At 43.6% G+C, this 25,875-nt stretch overlaps 1 protein-coding gene across 2 annotated transcripts; it reads right to left on the minus strand.

Annotated features, from left to right (window-relative positions):
- Window positions 1–209: 209 nt before the first annotated feature.
- LOC135914576 (zinc finger protein 26-like) lies at window positions 210–25,366 on the minus strand. 2 transcript variants are annotated; one of them, XM_065447502.1, is made up of 2 exons: window positions 25,103–25,366; window positions 210–3,436 (listed from the first exon to the last, which is right to left on the minus strand). In XM_065447502.1, exon 2 carries the CDS (start codon window positions 3,137–3,139, stop codon window positions 1,298–1,300), a length of 1,842 nt encoding a protein of 613 aa, XP_065303574.1. In that variant the 5' UTR covers window positions 3,140–3,436; window positions 25,103–25,366; the 3' UTR covers window positions 210–1,297. The 2 variants fall into 2 exon arrangements, with proteins under 2 accessions (XP_065303574.1, XP_065303565.1); XM_065447493.1 differs by lacking the exon at window positions 25,103–25,366 and adding an exon at window positions 22,589–22,728.
- Window positions 25,367–25,875: the final 509 nt, after the last annotated feature.

A 25,875-nucleotide genomic window follows, 5' to 3' on the forward strand; every position in this document is an offset into this window, starting at 1 on the left:
TGTTGTCTCCTTATGATATCCCTTTTAAGTAGGTTATAGGAAACGAAAACAAAAGTGTGAGGACCATACTAAGACTGCATGTGCCATTATCTATGTCATTTCTTCCCTTTGAAATAATCGAAAATAAGTCATTGTTTCTTTTATATTATCTGGGGGGAAGAAACGACATTGAAAGGGTTAAGGATGCATAAAAATTAAAGAGCCTTCAATCCAGGGGAATGCTTTATTATGAAGAAATTTTCAAGGGTCTCAATGTCTGCACAGATCCTTACGAGCAAAAAAAAAAAATCATACCAGTGCATTTAGTATCACTGAAACCAGCTGAATCATAGTAGGAATCACAAAAGCACATAACTGCATAATTTCAATTCCTGAGAAAAGGTTGTTTTAACTGCATTACACAGAAATAGTAAATAGCCACTCAAATTCTCTTGAAGGGTTCAGCACAAATGCAAATGAATTGAAGCATTACGTGCTATTAATGCAAGTATTGCAATATCAATCATTAACAACCCAATCCCAAATTTTATTTAGTGCGCTGAAACGAACTCGCACTACTGATTTAATAAAGAGCAGTTAAACGCCTCAATGCAGAAAGAAGTGCTTGTCTGCAACAAAGAGCTTAAACATCATAACGAAAAGTGAACACTTACAATGTTTCCTTCTAGTATAGAGCTACAGGCCTACACATATGCTGAGCTTCCATGAAAAAACTGAGGAAAACATGAAAAGCAAAAGGAACAATGAGGAGTACACACAACTCGGCGCTGCTGCACCGCATGTGTCAGGTGCACTTGTGGTGGCAAGGTGCCTATTGAGGTGGCTTTTATGTCCAAAGGTTTGACAGTAGAAATGGCACTGAAACGGCCTCTCACTTATGTGGGTTGTGCATATGTCAGTTCAGTGCGAACTTCTGCAAGTAACTCTGAGGACATGAAGAGCCCTGACATGGCGTCTCCCTGAGTGGATACACAGGTGATACGGACTTTGTGTGGACGAGCGGGTGTCGGTACAGTGCAGACTTCCACAAGTTCTCAGGACATGAAGGACCCTGAAACAGCCTCTCACATTAGTGGAAGTGACGTTCAGTGCGATCTCCCATGAGTAAATCCGAGTACATGAAGAGCACTGACATGGCCTCTCGTTGAGTGGGTGCACATGTGGTCCTTCAGTAAAGACTTGAGGATTGCTGAAGGCGTGCAGGGCACTGAAATGGCCACCCGCCTGTGTGGATGTCTGTTGGTTTAATGCAACTTCAGTTCTCGGGACATGAATGGCTCTGAAACAGCCTCTCACATTAGTGGAAGCGCAGGTGAACTTTCCATGTCGATTTTTGTGAGAAGCTTTGAGGGCATAAAGGGCACTGAAATGGCTTCTCTCCAGTGTGGGTGCACAGGTGTTGGTTCAGAGCATTCTTCTGTGAGAATCTCTGAGGGCACGATGGGCATTGAAATAGCTTCTCACCTGTGTGGGTGCACAGGTGTCGATTGAGATTACTCTTTCGTGAGAAGCTCTGAGGGCACGAAGGGCACTGAAATGGCTTCTCGCCTGTATGAGTGTGCAGGTGTTGGTTCAGAGTACTTTTCTGTGAGAAGCTCTGAGGGCACGCAGGGCATTGAAATAGCTTCTCACCTGTGTGGGTGCACAGGTGTCGATTGAGATTACTCTTTCGTGAGAAGCTCTGAGGGCACGAAGGGCACTGAAATGGCTTCTCGCCTGTATGAGTGTGCAGGTGTTGGTTCAGGGTACTTTTCTGAGAGAAGCTCTGAGGGCACGCAGGGCACTGAAATGGCCTCTCGCCTGTGTGGGTGCAAAGGTGCTGATTCAGTTGACTCTTTCGTGAGAAGCTCTGAGGGCACGAAGGGCACTGAAATGGCTTCTTGCCTGTATGAGTGTGCAGGTGTTGGTTCAGAGTATTTTTCTGTGAGAAGCTCCGAGGGCACAAAGGGCACTGAAATGGCTTCTCGCCTGTATGGGTACACAGGTGTCGGTTCAGAGTATTTTTCACGGAGAAGCTCCGAGGGCATGATGGGCACTGAAATGGCTTCTCACCTGTGTGGGTGCGCAGGTGTCGATTGAGATTTCTCTTTTGTGGGAATCTTTGAGGGCACGAAGGGCATTGAAATGGCTTGTCACCTGTGTGGGTGCACAGGTGCTGGTTCAGGTGAGTCTTTTGTGAGAAGCTCTGAGGGCACACAGGGCAATGAAATGGCTTCTCGCCTGTGTGTTTGCGCAGGTGCTGGTTTAGATGACTCTTTCGTGAGAAGCTCTGAGGGCATGAAGGGCATTGAAATGGCTTCTCACCTGTGTGGGTGCACAGATGCTGGTTCAGATTACTTTTCTGTGAGAAGCTCTGAGGGCACGCAGGGCATTGAAATAGCTTCTCACATGTGTGGGTGCACAGGTGTCGATTGAGATTACTCTTTCGTGAGAAGCTCCGAGGGCACGATGGGCACTGAAATGGCTTCTCGCCTGTATGGGTGTGCAGGTGTCGATTGAGATTACTCTTTCGTGAGAAGCTCCGAGGGCACGATGGGCACTGAAATGGCTTCTCGCCTGTATGGGTGTGCAAGTGTTGGTTCAGAGTATTTTTCTGTGAGAAGCTCTGAGGGCATGCAGGGCATTGAAATGGCCTCTCGCCTGTGTGGATGCAGAGATGCTGGTTCAGAGTACTCTTTCGTGAGAAGCTCTGAGGGCACAAAGGGCATTGAAATGGCTTCTCGCCTGTATGGGTGTACAGGTGTTGGTTCAGAGTATTTTTCTGTGAGAAGCTCCGAGGGCATGCAGGGCATTGAAATGGCCGCTCGCCTGTGTGGGTGCAAAGGTGCTGATTCAGATGACTCTTTCGTGAGAAGCTCTGAGGGCACGAAGGGCATTGAAATGGCTTCTCGCCTGTGTGGGTGCACAGATGCTGGTTCAGATTACTTTTCTGTGAGAAGCTCTGAGGGCATGATGGGCATTGAAATGGCTTCTCACCTGTGTGGGTGCACAGGTGTCGATCGAGATTACTCTTTCGTGGGAATCTTCGAGGAGACGAAGGGCACTGAAATGACTTCTCTCCTGTGTGAATGCGCAGGTGTTCCCTCAATGTAGACTTCACCGTGAAGCTCCTAGCGCATAAATGGCAATGAAATCGCATCTCACCTCTGTGGATGCACAGGCGTTGCTTTAGAATAACTTTTTGTGAGAAGCTCTGAGAGCGTGAAGGGCACTGAAATGGCCTTTTGGCTGTGTTAGTGTGCAGGTGTTGCTTCAGCTTGAAGGTTTGCGAGAAGCTCCGAGGGCACAAATGGAATTCAAACACATGGCCTGCGTGGATCCTGGTGAGCACTTCAAATCACAGTGTATCCATCCAGACACAGGAGTTACAGCAGTAGCGGTATCCTTCATGAAACTGCACCATCTGCATTTGCTGGACTGCTGGAGTGCTTCAATGCTGCACCAAGAAAACAAGGCAGGTTACTGAAGTAATGCTCCTCACTTAAAAATAAGAATGTAATTATAAAATACTGAAGAAATGAAATTACATAGATAGTAGTAGTAAAGATCAGCCTTTTCTTCATTCAATGTCTTAGTAGTGATTTCAGATCAAATCAGAGCACAGCAAGTCAACCACGTTGATTTGGAAAATATAAATATTTTTTTATCATTGATCAATGGCCACGTTTATGAAATTTGCACAAATTTTTGCTTAAAACATTTTTTAACTGTAAGATATAGTGAAAAGACTAGGAGCATGGTATTAGTGCAAGCTGCCACTGCAGTCAAGTGAGACAGCTTCAATATTCAGTAATACCATCGTGGGCCTGATGACCAAATTACGAATAGCAGCACTTCATCTCGAACTAGGTTTCACAGTATTGTCTGTTGTGGTAGATAGTTACATTTCTGAAATTTATTTATAAATGCTGCCGACTCACTTGAGTTCAAGGAGGAATGAATATACAGAAAATGTAATCAAGGGACAAAAAACACGAACACTGGAAAACAATATTATAGCCAAACAATACAAATCCCAAATATGACAACATATCTAATTTCAACAACGCTCTTAAGCTATTCATTCCATTCTTTGTCTTAGAAAAAAATTACTATCTATAAGCATTATTCACAGCACATAGGTCCTGTATCATTCTACTGTGGTAATGACAAGTGCTAGCACCAGAAGCAGGACACAAGTAAAATTATTTCATAATGCTGGACTCTGTTGTACACTAAATGCAAGAGTTGTAGCCTGTCTAGTGCGTCTTCCCTATGGCTATTCAAGATGGAGAGTATTCAGCATCTGCAACACACTATCAGTTTTTCTGCAGAAATTGCAGATGAACCTAACTTCTATTTGCTGTAATAATTCTAATTTAACCATATTTTATTGGCATATGGATCCCACAAAGTTCATGCATATTCATAGCTAAGTCTGACAGCATAGCAAACGCCCCTATACATTTACATGTATAGGGGCTCTTTTGAAATTGCGACAAAGGTCCATAAATTTCTGAGAGCGATCATGCAAATGTTTTCAATATGCTCGTCCCACCTTATATGTTCTGTTAGAATTACTTCATGGTACTAGTAGGTAGAAACATTGTTAGGTGTTGTTGCCAATAAAATAGGGAAAGTGTAAAGGTGTCTCCTTGCTCCTTATCTTCATAACACAGCACTAATTAATGTTCAAGCTCATTTCCTACCCTTCACACCAGTGGCAAATCATATCAAGATTATTGCTGATCTTAGTTTCATCAGCTTGTGATTTAACTACTGTGTACAATGCATCCAACCATATTTGCTGTCATTGACTATTAGGAACAGAAAAGGTCCCAAGAATGACCCCTATCCTATGCTACACCTGACGTGAAATAAAATGCCTCAACTACGATTGCCTACTTTGACGTACTGAGCACGGTTTTCAATATAGGCTATGATAAGATGCACGGACTTGGTGTCTATTCAACTGTGTAAAGCTTACATGGAGCTTTACGTTCAAGCACTTAATCAAGGCGTTGGCAAAATCTAAGAAATACTACCTCTATTTGTTCCCTGTTATTAACTGCTAAGTCGTTATATGAGGCAATAAGCTGAGTGACAGAAAAAGCCTTCCATAAAACCATGCTGGACTCCAAACAGCATGTTGCTTTGATCTAGGTATTGTTCACGGTGCCAAATTTGGGTGAGTGAGACAGGACGATGATTTTGCACGTTTAGGAGATGCACCCACAGTGTGGGAAGCAGGTGTATTTGGTAATGAATGGGTGGACACACAATATGCTATATGGCCAACAATAGCATATACTTTGCGAATACTACTTGACCGGCAGTTTCACGGAGGATATGTTCTTAATCAAGACCAGGGGCCAAGCCAATAAATGCTCCACAGTGGCCTGCAGCAGCATTCATTCGATGATACGGCACACATCTCTCGCAATGGCACCGACTGTTCTTACGATGAGTCATTTATCGCTTGCGAAACCCACCCGTTCACTACAACTTTTAATTGAAATCATGAAGCAGTCCTTTAGGGCACCATTTGGGTATAGTCGAGCTATACCGGTATAGTCGGGTATAGTCGGTATAGTATAGGGTATAGTCGAGATTTGGGTATAGTTGGGCTAGAGTATAGTCGAGGCAGTGGAGCACAATTTATGCTGCGTTGACAAGAAAACGTAAAGTACCTTTTGCAGTGATGAAACAGCCATTAGACCTTCTGGTGCAGATCTTAGCACCAGCAAGAAGCTGATTTTGCACAGCAACTAGCACTTGTGGCACAGTGTTGAACCTAGGTCAATCTTTTTTTCTTTCATTTAGATTATTCAACGCAAATTCGGCACAAAACCATATGTGTGTTTTTAACTGAAATAGGCAATTAATATAGCTGACACCTCTTTGTGCATAAATAAGGCGTTTGGGATAAAAAGAACCCAACTTTCAAAATAATGGTCAACCCTTTGCATACATCACAGTATAAGGCTGTTTACTGATGGTATTGATCAGCACTTAATAATAATTGGAAAGTTTTGTTGTCAGCAGGTACTGACAATATTAACTCTAAATTACTAAAGAATATTGTCTCTGAGCAGGTTTTTATTCTATATTTTTCATCAATCTTTAATGACTGGTCAGATACCACAAGATTGGAAACCGCCAGTCATACCAGTCTTCAAAGACGTCAACGAAAACATGACTGAAAACTACCAACCGATATTGTTGACGTGTATATGCTGTAAAACGATGGAACATTATGTCCTGGTGCCACAAGAGGGACAAAGACGACGATCACCAACAAGACGTAAAGACGATGTAGTGGGGCTAACCTAACGTTTGGCCATACTGGTTTTACCGGCCTTATCTTCTGCAGAGTAATCACGGTACCATTTAACCTTATATCTCTGCCCGTTTCATTTTCGGTGGAGGTGCTGAGTACTGCAAAAGACGGAACTCTGCAGTGGGCTTGTCCTCAGCCGTCCTACCATGCTGACAGGCGACCAGGCCTTGCAAGCATCATGGTCGGGTCCCATCGGTTGAGTGCAGCAACATGTTCGTATATGCCAAGCCATTCTTCGATGTTGACTTTGTCGGTGCCGTTACTAGAGAAGGTGCCGGGGTCGTGCGGATGGGTCAAGACGACTGACGGTTGCAGTGTCACGGATGCTGATGGCCTGGGTGCGCCGGGTGCTGACGCCAGGCATGGAAAAAGTTCTGAGAATTTGAGAGCATGGGAATTTTTACAGAAGAGGGCAGTTTAGAAAAACTCAATGCTTTTATCAGTCCTTGAACTGTTTCAAAGCAAAGTTGGATTTGATGGTAGTCGCTATGAGGTAGCCTTCTCATGAAAAGAAGATTGTGAGTAGCCAGACAGCAATCAAAGAGGAGCTTTAAAGCGAGTTTAATAGAGATTTCGCTGCGGAATATTGCTCAACCATTAAAATTTATATGAGGACATGCCTTGCTGAATGTAGACCGGAAAGAAGTGGTGCGCCATGTCTTGTATTCATTACATTCCATATCACGCTGTCGTACGTAGTGAGTCAACAACTACAAGAGTATGGATGATCTTCGAAGAGTCAGCATATAGACCTCACTTGGGTCACCGAACAAATGCTTAGAAAAAGGACCTAATCTTACGACTGACTTTGTTGCTCCTCTCATACGTTTTCGGATTATTCAAACTGCTTTGACTGCTGATATTTAAAAAAAGATCTTGGCATATCGAACCATAGCTTGATATCTTTGAATGTGATAGCTTGTGCATTACAAGAGATAGCAAATTTCAGTGACGAAAGTACTCCTCAACCACCATAATAGACCTTACACAGAAAGCGGTACACTTATACAGCATAAAGGCTTCCTCAATCATAAGACACAAAGTGCTTAACCTTGACTTTGCAGAAACGTGCCAAAGCATAACAGTATAATGAGAGACGTGCAGCAAATTTCTTGTTGCCCCAAGAATGGCTTATACCCACTACGGGATATTGGCCAGCAAGTACGCAGGTTTACAAGTGTTATTAGGACTATTTATACAAAAAATTAACTTGCCACATTAGAGCGTAATTTCAGGCACGACTGCACCTCGTAACTTGTTCCTTCATCGCCACCAGGAAGATATGTGCACTGATGTTTTATAAAGTGTTGCTATGTGGTACGCAAATGCTGACTTGCATGAGTTTATTTCCCCCTTTTCAAGCATGCGTCCATGATTTAATGGGTAGAGCATCGAGCTTCTGTGGATGGGGGCACAGTTTTAATTTGACCAACAAACGTTTTTGTTTATTTTATTTTAAGCGACAGCAAGACATCCAGTGAGCCAAGCTGACCATAGATGGCCAGAAACTGACAAACTGCAAAGTGGGGGGAAGGGGCAAAGAAAACTATCACTTTAAAAGCCTTGCTACAATTGAATATCAAGAAGAAAGAGATACTGTGCAGTGAGTTGAGAATAATCGGACAGCTCTTTGGGACTGCAAAAAGCTTATTCATGCTAAATGTCATTCTGCGGCAACACATGCAAGGGCGTCCGCAGAATTTCTTGCAGGAGGGGGGGCCCCGTTGGTTGTTGGCGCCGGAGATGGGGGGGGAGGCACAGCGGTATGTTCGCAGCAAAAAGGCACGATTTGCAGAGTAAATTTATTTATTTATCTATAAATAAATAAAATACACACACACAAAAGAAAAATTACAAACAGCAAATTAATGCGAGGCTTGGAGAGATACATTTGAGTTTATTAACGAACAAACAATTAAAATTAATAAAGAAATGCAAAAAGATACTATCACTTCGTGGAGAAGAGTGCTCAGTCTTGCTGCATGCGGGCTCTCGACTCGCCCGAATTGATGACCAGCACACAGCATAATATGTTCACAAACACGCAACTACAGTCACTCAGTCAGTCTTCCTTGAAAAGCAACTGCAGACGCTTCGGATTTTTCCGGGCAAATCGTGTGATGACATGGGTGATAAAGCCATTTCTGTGCTTCATTATACGCTCGCGGGGCACACTCATCATACAAAGGCCGTCCAGCTTGTTGTTTGTCACCGTTGAGCGTAGCCAGGTTTTCACTCTCCTCATTGTACTGAAGGAGCGTTTGACCGTACAGTTAGTAACTGGCAAAGCCAGAGCCACCTCCATGGCTTTTGCAACAGCGGGGAAGAATGTCTTGGCCTGATGTAGAAGCTCACAATAAGTTATTTCTGATGAGTCCCCAGTTCTATTGCACCACATCTCGTAGCAAGACATGGTCTCTTCTTTGAAGTTGTCGATGCTGTAAAAGCATTGGAGTTCTTCGGCAAGGGCAGCGAACTCAACACGGCTCAAGTGCTTCATTTTTGATGGATGCAGCTGGAGAAGTTTGAAGCTCCTCTCATTGCTTTCATCAAAGCAGCGAGCTAAAGAAGCAGCGAGAGAGTTCAAGTACGGCACATATATTGCCACACGGTAGTATTTGTCCGGCGACTGAGTCCCGTAGTTGTTTCGGTGGGCCTGACGAGAGACTTTTCGTGGTACATATATCACCACATTTAAGTGATTGGCTGCCTCCTTTGCTGCATTCATGATTTCAGAGAACTCCTCTACAGCATTTGTCTGGTGGCCGCAAAAAATATGTTGCAGCTCAGTGATGTGGTCATGTACAGAATGGAAGTCTATGGATACACCTTGTAGAATGTTCGTAACTGGTTCAAGCCGAGTGCTGCACTTCGCTACAATGTGCAAGCAGACGAAAGATGAGCTTGTTGTCTAGTTGAGGTGCTCAGGCATGATTCCGCTGACGCGAGCTCCTCGAGTGCTTCGACTATGGCCGCATAATGCTGAGAGAAAATCCTAATAGACTTGTATTTTGCAGACCATCTTGTCTCACACAGCATCGGAATGTTGGGCACCAATTTTCTCTGGAGCATGCTTTCGTGGAAGAAGTTTATGATTTATTTGATTATCCCAATTGTGTTATGAATTTCAGAGACGTCGTTCAAATCGTTGATGACGAGATTTAGTTTGTGACTTGCACAGTGGAAAAATAGTACCTTCGGGAACTGTTTCTGTATTATTTTGTTCACTCCAGCTTCTTTTCCAGCCATTGTAGAGCATCTACGTACCCCTGTCCAACGAGGTTCGAAAGAATCAGCCCGGCATTCGTCAAAAGCTTCAAGATTGCAGAGACGATGCAAGCGGAGTTTAATTGCTCCAGCTCTACAAATCCCAAAAACTGCTCTCGAACGCACACTTCGGCTCCCGTCTTCTCAGTAAAGCGAATGCCTATAGAAATCTGCTCTTTTCCTGAAATATCTGCAGTTTCGTCAGCAAGAATGGAAAAAGCAGACGCTCTGTTAGCTTCGACAACTATCTGCTCTCTCAGGATGGCGCCACAAACTGTGATGATCTCATTCTGGACGCAGACAGAAGTGTACTTAGCACTGCCAGCAGAAGAAGCGAAGTGCTCCTGAAGTCGAGTATCTCCAGCTTCTACCCGAAAGTCAAGGAGATCATTGAAGAATACACTATCGCACAGCTTGCCGCGAATTGGCAAGTCATGCGTCGCGCAAAAGACAATGGTGGAAACTATTGGAAATAGTTTCTCACGATTCCTTTCAGCTTGCTCATGCAGTGCTCTATTCAGCTGCTGTACAACGGGTAGCTGCTTGTTTTTAATCACATCCATAAAGTTCCGTGTGGCCGTCATTGCTTCCTGGTGCCATTGGGACTTTACGTGATCCCTGCACGCCTCGTGCATTTTTCTGTAGTTACTGAAAGCGTGCACGATAAAACTACCTTGAGTACCCCGGTGAACACGCAGAGGAAAAGTGACACAAAAACGACAAAGGGCACCTCTCGCTGTCGCTGAGTACACAAGCCAAGGGGCGTAATCTCCCAGCTATTGGTGGCAAAAAGGCTTCTTTCCAGGTGTTACATCCTTCTTAAAGTCATGTGTAACATTTGGCAACCATGTCTTATTTTGTTATAGTGCAAGCTTGACAAGGACAACAGAAGGCACATCTGACACACACAGCGTTACTTTCAACAACAGATTTATTTCTCGTTCTCGTCGTTATATATACACCCTCGACCTGTCATACACCACGTGTAACATTTTTGGAAAAATAAACAAAAGATATGAACTGGTAACCACACGTAGGCAGTTTCTTGACTCACATATTCAAAGACATGTACACGTTCAACGTGAACAAAGATAATTCAGCTCTTTTGAAGATAATGAAATGGAAGGTTTACTGACGCATGCATCGCCGAATGTTGATATGTGTCTATGTGTCTGAATTATCTTTGTTCGCGTTGAACGTGTACGCGTCTTTGAATATGTGAGTCAAGAAACTGCCTATGTGTGGTTACCAGATTATATCTTTTGTTTATTTTTCCAAAAATGTTACATGTGGTGTATGACGGGTCAAGGGTGTATATATAGCGACGAGAACGAGAAATAAATCTGTTGTTGAATGTAGCGCTGTGTGTGTCAGATGTGCCTTCTGTTGTCCTTGTCAAGCTTGCGCTATAACAAAATAAGATATGCCGTACCAACAAGCCCCTATTGCTATCCTCATTGGCAACCATGGCTTAGCAAGAAGACGTAACTTCAAGAAGCCAGGGATGCCAGTGAATTTAACTTTGATTAGAAACTCTTCTAAGTCATATTCTTGAGGCAAGTTAGTTGTTTTCTTGTTGTTGTCTCCAGACTTCAATTTCAAGCAAGGAGAAAGGGAATCGTCTCAGCTTTCTGCGTGACTGGAGCTCGCTGTTGGTTGAGTTCCTTCCACGGAGTCGACGGCATCGACTATTGTCCGGTGATGAAAACTTGCATCACTCTGGTCAAATCTGGGCTTCAATCCTAAGAAAGGAGAATGGGAATCATCTCGGCCTGCTGCGTCACCGGAGGTCACTGTTGGCGGTATCCCTTCCATGGAGTCGACGACATCAGCTACTGTCTGGTGATGAAAGCTAGCATCACTCTGTTCATATGCTACACCATTGTCACATGTCACACGAGAATCTTCAGGGGCGCAGTTGGATAATGCTTCGTCAGACAACCATTCAGGCTTGAAAAAGCGTCGGATGTCCATCATTCGGGACCGCGCGAGACAAAGCTGGCTATGGAGTTCTTCGTGGTTGATAGTGTTAGAATATATATACACATTGATTGGAAAAACTGCTAGGTCAGATTACGACAGTGAAATCACAGGAATTAAAAATCGCATGGAGCATGTAGAGAATTCTGCGGCATGAAGCAAAGTTGAAGAATTGAAAGATCAAATAAATGATTTAGAACAATATGGAAGAAGGCTCAATCTAGAAATCCATGGAGTCACCTATGAAGCGAAAGAGGATATTCAGTCTAAGGTAAACAATATCGCTGAGCACCTTGGATTGGCCCCGCTGACTGATGATGTGGAAGCTATTCACCGCTTGCCCACCAAAGATGATGGAACGCCACCGATCATAGTGCGATTTCTCTCGCGTAAAACAAAGGCAAAGTGGCAAGAAAAGGACCAGCAATTAAGAGACGCTGAAGCAGATGTGCGTTTCTATGACAACCTGACACCTCGCAATAAGCATTTGCTCTGGCTGGTACGTACCACCGTAAGGAGAGGGGCTACGAATTCACGTGGCAGAAAGACGGAAAGATTATGGTTCGTAGAGTAAGCAGGGAAGCAGCATTGCATATCAGAAATTAATCTGACCTTGAAAAAATTAAGCACAGAGCCCCCTCATCACATAGCTTTCTCCCTGTAACAAATGGAAACGCATGCAGAAACTAGGTTTTTGAGCAATGCATAAGAATTGTCCCTATGTTTCTAATGCAAATATGGACAAAGAACACAACCCGCACACCTATGTATACCACAGTGCTGAACAATTTAAGAAAACTAGCATATCCTTTTAGTGAACAGAGCAATAAATTCTGGATATTCTGTCTGAATACAAGAAGTTTAACTAATAAAGCTGATGATATTAGTGTTTTTCTCAGCAACTTAGACTACAAATTTGATGTTCTGTCGTTTACAGAGACGTGGTTCACGGATTGCTGCGACGCTGCATCACTAGATGGCTATTCCTACGTATCACTTTGCAGAAAAAATCGTAAAGGAGGAGGCATTCACTTTACTTTCGTAATGGTATAGGCTATACTTATCTTGAGTTCTCTACGGTACATGTTGACTATGAAGTTTTGGTTGTTAAATCAAATGGTATAATTGTAGTTTTAATTTACAGGCCTCCCTCCGGAAAGATAAGCAACTTTTTGTCGTATTTAGGGGATACACTCCAGTGGATTGCTAACACTAACAAATCGCTTGTTGTACTCGGTGATTTTAATATTGACATAAAATCAGATAGTGTGGCGTCTAGAGACCTATCTTATATTTTGTCAAGTTATAATTGTGAGAATGTAATTTCCGCACCGACAAGAATAACTGAAAATAGTGAAACTAGTATTGACTTGTGTTCTACGGATTTTCTATGCTCTGATGTTATTTCTGGTGTACTGGCTTCTGAACTCGGTGCTATCCAACCAACCTATTTGCTATCCAACCTATTCATAAATATGAGTCAAATAATTCAATACAGCATTCTTGTTACAGAAAATATAATGAGAAAACATTGAGCCGTTTTTACGAATTAGCCCTTCAGTTGGACTGGTCTGACCTATACAAGGAAACAAACCTTAGCATTTGTTATATATTCTTGAAAAAACTTTTAGCGATATAAGAAATTGCTTTTCCACTGACTCGTCGTACTAAACACAAAAGGTTGAGAAAGCCCTGGATAAATATGGAGCTATACAAAAGAATTGTTCACAAAAACAAACTTTTTGCCAAGTTTTTACAATGTTGAGATTTAAACTTACTTCACACTTTCAAAGTAATGAGAAATAAACTAAGTTCCGATTTGAAGAAAGCTAAGCAAGAATATTATAGCAAGATGTTCTTTGAGAAACACCCCGGAGCAAATATGGAAAGTTTTCAATAAATTGTGTTCGAAAGGCAACCCATCGATACCAAACGAGGTCAAGATCGACGGAACAGTTTATAGCTGTGCCTCTCTATCAAATAAATTTAATGATTACTTTCTCACTGTATGTGCTAATAACAATGTCACCTCTACCGGTCCAGACCTTACTCACTATCTGCTCAACTGTTCGGCAAGTTCACTCTATCTCGAGCCAGTGACGCCATATGAGATACAGAAGTACGTGTCACAACTCTACTGGAACTAACGATATTAAAGCGGAAGCAGTGAAAACTATAACTAATATAGTTGCACCCGTTCTGGTGCACATATGTAACCTAATGCTAGAAAAAAGATATTTCCGAAGCAGTTAAAAACGGCAAGGGTGTGTGTCATTCACAAAGGCAGGAGTCATGATGATCTTATTACCGCCCAATCTCAGTTCTATCTGTTTTTTCCAAAATTGCAGAAAATGATATCAAGAGCCGATTAACATCTTACCTCACTAAAACATCAGCAATAATAAATGAACAGTATGGTTTCCAGAAAGGAAAATGCACTGAAATGGCGCTTTCAAAATAAAAGACAAAATTATTAGTAATATTGAAAATAAGTTTATTACACTTGGGTTATTCCTAGACTTCAAAAAAGCGTTCAATTCTATTAAACATGAAATATTATTACGTAAATTACTATTCTATGGAATAAGAGGTATTGCTCAGGAACTCGTTAATAGCTATTTATCGTCAAGAATACAGTGCACAGTTGTAAATGGTGTTCCATCTGCTTTTGCTTTTTTACATTAAGGATATTATCAATGTACCTAGTTCAGCTGATATAGTTCTGTATGCAGATGACACTAACATATTTTTCCCCGGTAATGACTTCTTGAACACTTTAGCAAATGCAAACAAATATTTGTCTGAACTATCATTATGGATACATGCCAATGAGCTTCAGCTAAATGTGAAAAAAAAATGTATAGTGTTTAAACCTAAAAATAAAATCCTAACCTTTGAACCTGTCCTCAGTTTCAGAGGAGAAAACATTGAACGTGTGAGATCTACACGTTTTCTTGGTGTGGTCTTCAGTGAGCAGTTAACCTGGACTGAGCATATTAATTACTTGCGTTCCAAGATATCACGCTCAGTCGTGCTAATGCATAAATTAAGGCTTTTTCTACCAACCTGGCTAAAAAAACAACTATTTTACCCTTATCCAGTCACTTCTCCACTAATGCTTATTTGTACGGGGTAGAACAACGTCTACAAACCCAAATTCCTTATTTATATTATAAAAAAAAAAGCAATTAGAGCAATCCTTAATGTTCCCTACACTTCGAGTACACGAGAGTACTGGCGTCAATAAGTTAATAACACTTCGACAGGCAATAGAGGCTCATCGCCTGATCCACAGGAAACCTAACCTTAGCTTTTGTTCAGTTACACGGGCTGATGCTGTTTATGAACTCCGATATGTCTCTCGCAAAGCTCCTGAGGTTAGAACTAACTGTGGGCTTCAGACCTTTGAACATACCATTATAACTTTCTTGAATGACAACAAAGATATCGAAATGCTAATACACGAGTTCCCAAGTAAAATACTTTACAAAAAATGAGTTATGGATCTGTTACTTAGGTCATAACACACAACTTATACCTACTGTAGTCTTAACGTGGCAAATTATTTACAACATAACGGTGGTTTACTTATTTGTTGATTTTTGTGTGCTCTCTTTCCCATTTCTTTTCACAGCTGTAACTTCAAAAAGTACTATCTCGAAACATTTATATACTGTACAGAATTGTGGATGTTCTTTTTTTATACAATTTTAATGTTACTTTAGAAGAAAGCTTGTTGTCTCAAATGCATGGTTTGTCACCACGAGGAGGATAGGCCTCGTCAGGCATATACAGCCTTCAGCCTCCCTCCTGACGTGGCGATGTATGTTTGGATGCTGTACATAACATTGAAAAAGAGAATAAATTGTCTTCTTCTTGTCAAAAATTGAACGCGTATGTTGAAAACGAAAAATGACTATATATACAACAAAAACTTATTTACAGGATAAATGCACGCTTGCAGCTCCATACACCTCGCTCGATCTTGTTCGTGCATCCGCACAGTCGAGCAACCGCACACACACTGCTCGCCGCTCTCTCGTCCGCTGTCTCGGTTGTTCTCAGCTCCTTTGACAATCAGCCACTTAAAAATGCCGAAGCACAAACACGGAGGCGCACACACGCACAAGGGCTTACTTGTCGCAATGTCCCCGAGTGCGCACTTTAGGGGTATGTCTGCAACAGGTCGCCCTTCAGCAGAGATGGCGTCGTTTGAAAACGGCGGAACGATGCGTGCCCGGACGTGGCACTTTGCAGGTGTGACCCAAGGCGTAGAAGCAGGGCTGCTTTTACCCTTTTGTTTGAGTGCACCGTCGCCCCTGGCGTGCAGTGCTTTCCCTTACGTTTTCGCCATTGACATAGCCATCACTCACGGTTCAAGTGAGGAGGCGCGTCGCAGGATCTGCTCATTGTCGGTCCCCTCGGCTCCCTGTTAAGTAGCTGACTCACTGGTCATTAAGAGCGTCTTGGTGTTTGCCAGTGCCCGTTCTCGAAGAGTGCCGGCTGTTTTATGGCCGTCATTGCCCTTATTTTGCCGTTTCATATGCTTTTACCCGTTCTCTCCGAAGCCTAGCTGCGGCGTTCCTTTATACCTGTTTTTATTACAGCATGGAAAAAGCACGTGGGCCTCCATTTTTGGTGTTTCTCTCGAACATGTTTTATAAATGAGAAAAAGCGTTGCCTCCTTTCCTTTTCCCTGGCAAATCATACCGCAGACGCACTGCAGCCGTTTTCATGGCAGTGTGGCTCTCTGGGTGTTTACACTGTATAAATTCGTCCGAAGCGCTTGACAATCGGTTTCATAACCAGAAAATGAAGCAAAGCATTGACTCCTACGAATTACACTCTTCCATTAATAAAAAAAGCTTATTTAATTAACTATCCTATTTTGATAGATAGCCATGCACAAAATTTAGTTCCGGTTGCATTTATCTGGGACCAAAATAGTTATGTAGTCCTATCTTAATTCGCTAAAATGGATCGCATAATGACACTACTGGCCTCGGATTTCAGTGACTACAAGCGTACAAGCTTTCTGAGGGGCGAATTTATATAGGCTTGGTTTGGGTGGCGCGCGGTGGTCAAAATTTCGTCATTTCCGCAAGAAGTATTTTCAAGTAAGTGCGACACCATGGGAAGGTGTCACATTTTTCTTACTAAATGTGGCGGTCTAGACTTTTTCCTAAATGTAGCCGGCAAATTATAAAGAAGCGGAAGTTCTCGCGATAATACTGCATAGATCTCGAAGTTCAAGCTAGAAAACCTCAATCGTTCCTCTCAGAATTGTTCGCTATCTTCAGCCTGTCATTCTTTCCCTGCCGTGCCATCACCAGCAAGATTTCGTCATAGTGTGCAGGGTGCAAAATTTGCTCACAATCCTGAATGGCGCTCTTACGGATATGAGGATTCTCAGTGTACTAATCAACTTTTTAGCTGAAGCGAAAAAAAATTATTGTCCAAATTTCCAGGGGGGTGCAGCTGCCCCCTCTTGCCCCCCCCATCCAGACACTTATGAACACGTACGTATCAGTGTAAGGCCCTACTATAAGCGATAGCCAGGCTATTAGCTCAATCTTTGCATGTACTTGGCCTCCGTATTAGACTTGCAACAGAGAAAGAAGCACGACAACTCTACAGAGAAGTTAACGCCCCAATTGAGTCGAAGGGTGTGCGGCTGAGGAAATGGTCATCGCAGTCTCACCATGAGTTAATTGCTGCAGCCAATGTAATCGCCATTCCTGCTCGAAATAATATGGGACCCTGTGACACAAGTTTTGTCAGTTGCCTCAAGATCTGCACTTAGGTTTCTCCAGACAGAACGCAAACCATGCAAGAGGTGTGTTCTGTAGACGGTATCAAGAATATTTCACCCCCTTGGAATGACTGCACATTTCAGTATTTAAGCGAAGCTACTGTTTTAAGAGCCGTGACAACGAAAGATTGGTTGAAACAGCGAGCCGCGAGAACTGTATAAAGTGGGGAAACTGGTGCTCAGAGCTCCACTGTATTCGTGCCCATGCTGTCCCTTGTTGGGTGAGTGCTGAGCAAGGAAATCAGACCGTTCAAGTGCACATGTTTTGTAATACCAACTAAAAAGCTTAAGGAGCCTGCACATTTTTTCAGGTATTTTGAACATGAGCGCATGTCCGCAGCTTGTGTAATGGCCAAATCAAGAGTACCAAATATAATGAAGATCCTGCCACCGAGACTGCAACTTTCTTGCTAGGAGCCGGTTGGTGAAGTTCATGATTAGCTCCCTCAATGCATAAAATAGGTTTAACCTTTTTGAACCAATTCTACAGTCATGCTGCATTGCATCAGAGGATCACCATTCCAATGGTAGCATTTCGTTGGCCAGCAGGGTGTCGGAAATTCAATGGTACTCTCACAAAACAAGCGCATTGTTCAACAGTACTGCTCTCGGAGGAGGTTTGAGTGGAAGCTTATCGCAGAAAAGGCAGCATGGTAGGGAGGCTTTTGGGAGAGGATGTTAAGAACTGCAGTTCCAGCCTCCAGAAGGTTCTCAGCAAGGTGAAGCCTATGCCTCAAGAATTTAGGATAGTGCTCTATACAGTAGAGGCAGTAATGAAATGCAGGCCTCTCACTTAAATGTCCTTATCACCAGAGAAAATGGAAGTAGTTACACCAGCCCATTCCTCTAATGGTAAACGACTCAAAAGGCTTTCTCTATCACAATGATGAGACAGACATTTCAGTTCCAAAATCCACAGTGACGAGAAGATGCTGTCATGGCACAGTTTGTTGAGCAATATCGGAAAACATGGCAGAGAGAGCCCTGATTGAGCTCCATTCTTCACACCATGCAAGTGTTCAAGCTCAAGCTTTGAACAATCTAAATGATGGAGCTTCTGCTTGTTTATCAAGATTAAGCATCATGACTGCTATTGGACACTGCGCAGATCGCAGAGGTACATTGAGGACAAGATCAGAACATAAAAATCTGTTGAATTAAGCTTTCATACAACTCGGTAACACACAGACCTGTCCAGCATTTCCTTTCATCATCATCATCACCATGGTTATGCCCACTGCAGGGCGAAGGCCTTTCCCATACTTCTCCAATGACCACGGTCATGTACTAATTGTGGCCATGTTGTCCCTGCAAACTCCTTAATCTCATCCGCCCACCTAACTTTCTGCCGCCCCCTGCTACGCTTCCCTTCCCTTGGAATCCAGTCCGTAACCCTTAATGACCATCGGCTATCTTCCCTCCTCATTACATGTCCGGCCCATGCCCATTTCTTTTTTTTTTATTTCAACTAAGATGTCATTAACTCGCGTTTGTTCCCTCACCCAATCTGCTATTTTCTTATCCCTTAACATTACACCTATCATTCTTCTTTCCATAGCTCGTTGCGTCGTCCTTAATTTAAGTAGAACCTTTTTCGTAAGCCTCCAGGTTTCTGCCCCATACGTGAGTACTGGTAAGACACAGCTGCTGTATACTTTTCTCTTGAGGGATAATGGCAACCTGCTGTTCATGATCTGACAATGCCTGCCAAACGCACCCCAGCCCATTCTTATTCTTCTGATTATTTCAGTCTCATGATCCGGATCCGCAGTCGCTACCTGTCCTAAGTAAATGTATTCACTTACCACTTCCAGTGCCTCGCTACCTATCGTAAACTGCGGTTCTCTTCCGAGACTGTTAAACATTACTTTAGTTTTCTGCAGATTAATTTTTAGACCCAGTGAGCATGCATTGCAGTCGGTCCCCTGGATTACTAAGCAAGGCAATATCATCAGCGAATCGTAAGTTGCTAAGGTATTCTCCATTAACTCTTCTCCCCAATTCTTCCCAATCCAGGTCTCTGAATACCTCTTGTAAACATGCTGTGAATAGCATTGGAGAGATCGTATCTCCCTGCCTGATGCCTTTCTTTATTGGGATTTTGTTGCTTTCTTTATGGAGGACTACGGTGGCTGTGGAGCCGCTATAGATATCTTTCAGTATTTTTACATATGGCTCGTCTACACCCTGGTTCCGCAATGTTTCCATGACTGCTGAGGTTTTGACTGAATCAAACGCTTTCTTGTAATCAATGAAAGCTATATATAAGGGTTGGTTATATTCCGCACATTTCTCTATCACCTGATTGATAGTGTGAATATGGTCTATTGTTGAGTAGCCTTTACGGAATCCTGCCTGGTCCTTTGGTTGACGGAAGCCTAAGGTGTTCCTGATTCTATTTGCAATTACCTTAGTAAATACCTTGTAGGCAACGGACAGTAAGCTGATCGGTCTATAATTTTTCAAGTCTTTGGCGTCCCCTTTCTTATGGATTAGAATTATGTTAGCATTTCTCCAATTTCCGGTACACTCGAAGTCATGAGGCATTGCGTATACAGGGTGGCCAGTTTTCCTAGAATAATTTGCCCACCATCCTTCAACAAATCAGCTGTTACCTGATCCTCCCCAGCTGCCTTCCCACTTTGCACATCTCCCAAAGCTTTCTTTACATCTTCCAGTGTTACTTGTGTGATTTCAACTTCCTCTAGACTATTCTGTCTTCCATTATTGTCGTGGGTGCCACTGGTACTGTATACATCTGTATAGAACTCCTCAGCCACTTGAACGATCTCATCCATATTAGTAATGATATTGCCGGCTTTGTCTTTTAACGCATACATCTGATTCTTGCCTATTTCTAGTTTGTTCTTCACTCCTTTTAGGCTACCTCCGTTCCTGATAGCATGTTCAATTCTATCCATATTATACTTCCTTATGTCAGTTGTCTGACGCTTGTTGATTAACTTGGAAAGTTCTGCCAGTTCTATTCTAGCTGTATGGTTAGAGGCTTTCATACATTGGCATTTCTTGATCAGATCTTTCGTCTCCTGCGATAGCTTACTGGTATCCTGTCTAACGGAGTTGCCACCGACTTCTATTGCACACTCCTTAAAGATGCCCATGAGATTGTCGTTCATTGGTTCAACACTAAGGTCCTCTTCCTGTGTTAAAGCCGAAGACCTATTCTGTAGCTTGATCTGGAATTCTTCTATTTTCCCTCTTACCGCTAACTCATTGATCGGCTTCTTATGTACCAGCTTTTTCTGTTCCCTCCTCAAGTCTAGGCTAATTCGAGTTCTTACCATCCTATGGTCACTGCAGCGCACCTTGCCGAGCATGTCCACATCTTGTATTATGCCAGGGTTAGCGCAGAGTATAAGGTTTATTTCATTTCTAGTCTCACCATTCGGGCTCCTCCACATCCAGTTTCAACTATGCCACTTGCGGAAGAAGGTATTCATTATCCGCATATTATTCTGTTCTGTAAAGTCTACTAATAACTCTCCCCTGCTATTCCTAGTGCCTATGCCATATTCCCCCACTGACTTATCTCCAGCCTGCTTCTTGCCTACCTTGGCATTGAAGTCGCCCATCAGTATAGTGTATTTTGTTTTGACTTTACTTTCATTGAGCTTTTATTGACTCAGCAGACTCAAACTACACACCTTTCAGGGGCAGAGGATAGTGAATAGTTTTGCTGCTTCTTGCACAAGCATAACCATCAGCTCTATAAAACTAAGAACAGGGACAATGTCCGCCATGAGCTCTCTTTGAACATTTGTTCTTGCAATGGCCATGATCATATTTTGTACCCTCTCCCTCTTCAAGAATGACAGAATATCTGATTGAATTAAAGAATTACCATACCATACCATACCATACCATACAGCAAGTCTGCACAACTAATTGCACAAAAGGTGTCATGGATGCTACTCAAGCTACAAAAAGCCTGCCTAAAAGTGTACCTGAAATCAGTGTAGACAACATGCAGATAGAATGAGCCACTGCTTTTTACTAAAACAAGACTTCAGCTTCTTCGTACAGCTATTCTAAAACTTATATTATGGCTGCCCCATTATAGGCCTTACGCTAACCTTGAATCAAAAGGATATCAGCACCATACAGTCGAAATGAGGACAAGCAGAGCTCTACAATCATTGTCATTACATGCTGATGAAAATAATTTAGGACCACTTCCACAACTGGGAATGCTACATGCTTGACTATGAAGGTACAGACGCTAGCTCTATCCAAACCACAGGTGCTGAGCGGGCGTTGGACAGTCATGGCAGCTGCTGGCACCATCCCAGCTGCTCTCTAAGTATTCTCCACTGATGTATGAGCAGACTGGCTGAGAGGCACAATTCTAGACTGCCAAGCTATTGACTGTGAGTTAATGTCCTTCCAGCAGAATGAGAACATTTCGCTCTTTGTAGTTTTCTTGCAAATGATTTTGGGATAATAGTGATGGGCAGGCGGAGGCACCACTATAGATCAAAACAAGCAGGAGTGTTCTATATCTCCTTGCATGTTCACATTTTGTACAGGGCAGCCTGCTTAAGATGAATTTTCGCACACGTCACTAGAGAAATAAACTCCACTGCAAGCTGCAGAACTGCTGGCACCGTAGTTTCCGCAATGAACGCACGAAATCAGAAAATAATTTTTAGCACTTCCTTCAAAACTTAAGTAGCTGATGAGTAGGTGTCGCAACAGGTGCCATTGGATGACAATAGTCAAACCTCGATAAAGAAAGGTCGGCAAGATCGGCACTTCGATAGATCAAAATTTAGCTAAATTGAAATTCAACGTTTTCGCTAAGTACTGTCACCAACCGAATCTTTTTTACTCGGAAGGGGCGTAACGATTAAATTTGACCACGTTTCCCCTTTTCCCTAACACATCAGCGTGCCATCAACTTGCCTAAGAAAGTTCTTTTCCCCGTTACATTATATTTGCAGTAAAATCGTCTGATAGGTTTCACATTATTTCTCTGGGAATTTGTCGTTTTCTTCAGCGTGTCGAGAGCAGCTTCTCTGAACTTCAGTCATGGAGAGCGATCTCTGTGTAGTATCCCGAAACGAGCGGCGAAGTCCTTTATGTCGCGCCGACCGAGATCGCTTGCACGATGCTAACTGGCCTTGCTCACAGGCGAGAGGGTGTTGCATTTAGTCAAAGCGTTTAGTACTACCGCCTCTACCGATACTCACGCTTGTCATTTTGCACACGAGGTAGGGAGCATTGGTCTTCGAAACAGCAGAAACAACTAGCAGCACACACGAAATCCAGCGTCGAAACAAGCGCGGGAGGATGGATGGATAGATGGATGGCGGTAATGGGCGGCGGCTGGCGCCATCTAGCCTTTCACTCCCCCCTCATTTTCTCCCTTATATTCCCCTACTTATATCCCCCTTCCCCTAAAGTTTAGTTTTCACTCCCCCTCCCCTCAAAATAAATAGCTAAAGTGATATAGAAAACATTAGCTCTCTGATTTATGGTATTATCTCATTTCTCCCTTGACTTCTTCCATCAATCCTCTAGCCTCCCCTTCGTTACTGTCACGCTTTTCTTGTCTATTTGCCCTCGTTACCCGGGAAAACCTCAACGTTACTAGACTAGGTTCAGTTTTCAAACTCCCGTGACTGCGTGGACCCACCACCGATCCTCGCATCTCGTGGCGCTGCTGCCGCACTTTGCTTAAAGCCCCTGAAACTTCGTAAAGTAGTGCCACTCTCCTCCTCCGCCTTCACTCCTCCTCGTTTCTCCTCTCTTTCACGCTCCCTCCTCGACCATGGCACCGCCTACTTGCTCGAGCGCAGCAGACGACCTTTCGCAGAGTGAATGCACGCATAGCAAGGTAGTGCTCTTTAGGCGTTCACGTTGGCTTTCCAGCTCCGCGTAACTTCGTGTACAGCATAGAATCTTTAGTCGGATGCTTATACAAATTCGGTAACGGCAGCTTTTGTTTTATTTTTGATAACTATTTCTTTAAAAATTATCTGACGGAGTGTTAACGCTGTGCGTTGACGATTGCGAATGTATCGCGTGCCCTACAGTTAGGTACGCAACATTTGTCAAGGGCGTGTAGCAAGATCTTGTTGCGAATGGTTGTAAATAACACGGTTACCATCGAATGACAACCTCTTGGCTTCCAGCAAGCCCTCAGCCTAAAGAATCCGCGCCGCCCTTACCATGTGAATTCGCGGCGCGTATCAGCTATGACGTACAAAGGCTGCCGGAGATCACTGCTCTGGAGGCTCGAAAGTGTATTACAAGGACAGTGCCGCCAACGTGCGTGCTTGCCAATTATAAGCGCGCGCAAAGCCTCAGAGGTGGGCGCTGGTGCTATTATGTTTCTTGTGTCTCAACGCCGACAGAAATACCGCGGCCGATCATCGAGTCGGGACTGTGCGTACTAACTGTGCGACTGTGCGGACTGTGCGAAAATAAAATGAGTTTTTAGCATTCGTGCGCGAAGCGGGAGCGCGATAACAATGCTTGACCCATTCTCAAACAAGACTACTGTGGCCTTCAGTAATTTTTTGAGGTTAATGACTTATCACGAATAACACTTCATCGTGCGTTGGTTCGTCCGTTTACTAAGTGACGTACTTGTCGCGAACCGAGTTGCACTGAGGTGCATGCATTGAGGACGGTTGAACTCCCTTCGAAGTAACATTTGCGAGATATGACTTTATTAGTGAAGTCATGATCGCGCAAAGAATCCCCCCGCCATGACGCGGCCGAAATTGCGGCAAGTGAAATGGTTTTATCCATAGGTTAAAATGATATGAAACGGCATTCGAGTTGCAAGTTAACAGTTTATTTTCACATAGATGCATTACAGATTTGCCTTTGCAGTCACAAAAGTCCGTGTGCACCATTTATTGTCTCATTGCGTAAATAAACGCACCAGCCTAAGAGTCCTACAGCAAGCGCGTCTCAATAAGGCATAGTGACTGTAGAAACTAATAGTAGAATAGACGAGCAAGCGAACGACTATATGAGCGCGCGAACTAACGAGCGAGCAAACGACTAAACGAGCGTGCGAACGAACGAGCAAACAACTAAGCACGAACGACGACTAAATCAGCCAGGGAACGGGCGGGCGACCGCACGTTTTCTTTGCGAGTGCTGCACCGCCGCATCTTCAGCTTCGCACACTTTAAAGCTCACGCGAATTAGCACATACGTCTCAATTACCTATGATGCGGTCGCTCGACGACGAACGCACCGAGTAACACTGTTTCGGGAAAGCACGCACGCTTTTCATCGGTGCCTCTGTATCGCAAATCCACCGGGCGACCGCCAACGAGGAACACGAACAAATGTGGCAAACAAAGCTAGTCTGTCTAAAGAAGGCTAGTAAGTAACCACAAAAGGCAGAGAGTTGCTCTCCTGAGGCGCTTTCATGATCGAGACTGAAATTTTATCAAAAGGACTGCGCTGAATCTTACAAATTTCGTAATCACGTTATCGCACGCAACCTCGCGTGCCCGCGAACTCAAGCCGGTTGGCGTTCAAAACGATCAAGCGCACCAAATATGACTAACACGACTACGTAGTGCGCATATAAGCAAAGCAGATGTTGCGTAAAAATCATGTTAAAGCGTGCGTACAAATGACAACATGCACAGTGAACTGTGCAATATCTACTACGTTATTGCCCGCAGCACAATACGCAAGCCTGGCACATACAATACTCTGAGAGAGTCACAACTTACATCGCATAGTCGCGCGGAGGAAGTTGGTCGGAAGTTCTCCCTCCCGATTCGGTGAAGCCGTCTTTCTTCTTAACCCGTTGCGCTTACCGGACGGTATCGCGAACATATTCTTGCCTTTGCTAAAACTATATTGGCATCCAAACGCGCAGCAGGTCATGGTAACAGAAAATGACGTGAAGCGACGTCGCAGTTGCCACAAAACATCCTTCAAGGCGCTCACAAGATCAAAACAACACAGAATAGGAACGGAAAGAATGCCGCCAACAAGCGCCGCTTCTCGAGCAAAGATGGTACTGAAGCGCGACTGTAAACAAACAAAGCCGGCGCAACGGGCCACGTGATGCCATTAGGCCAATAGCGACGCGGTGTCGGCTTCGGCCAGAGCGCTGGAGGAGGAGGCGGCATTCTTCAAAGCGTGGCACTACTTTACGAAGTTTAACCCTTTCGCTGTCGGACGTTTCTGGCCGTGACGCACCCCCAGTGTCGGCTTGGTTTCAGGGAACGAGCATAACAGGGAATGAACGTAGCAATTTATTTTTGATTATGATTGGTATACAAATAACATAGTCAATGAAATATGCACATTTCAGTGTTCTGCAGCTGTTGTTAGTAAACATCATCATCATCATCATCAGCCTGACTATAAAATCCGTTCAACATCCGAATCTGACGATGCGGAACCCTCTTCCTGGCATGCGACTCTGTCAGAGTCCGAATCCGAGCTCGGCTCATATTGTGAATCGGAATTGAGCCACCGCTCCAATGAGCACACG

The sequence above is a fragment of the Dermacentor albipictus genome, chromosome 1 (genome assembly GCF_038994185.2).
Source record: "Dermacentor albipictus isolate Rhodes 1998 colony chromosome 1, USDA_Dalb.pri_finalv2, whole genome shotgun sequence".
In the NCBI taxonomy this organism is placed as follows: Eukaryota; Metazoa; Arthropoda; class Arachnida; order Ixodida; family Ixodidae; genus Dermacentor; species Dermacentor albipictus.

What these genes read in the sequence shown, in the direction of transcription:
- LOC135914576 (XM_065447502.1), bottom strand. Translation starts at nt 3,139, where the DNA reads ATGCGATTTCATTGCCATTTATGCGCTAGGAGCTTCACGGTGAAGTCT.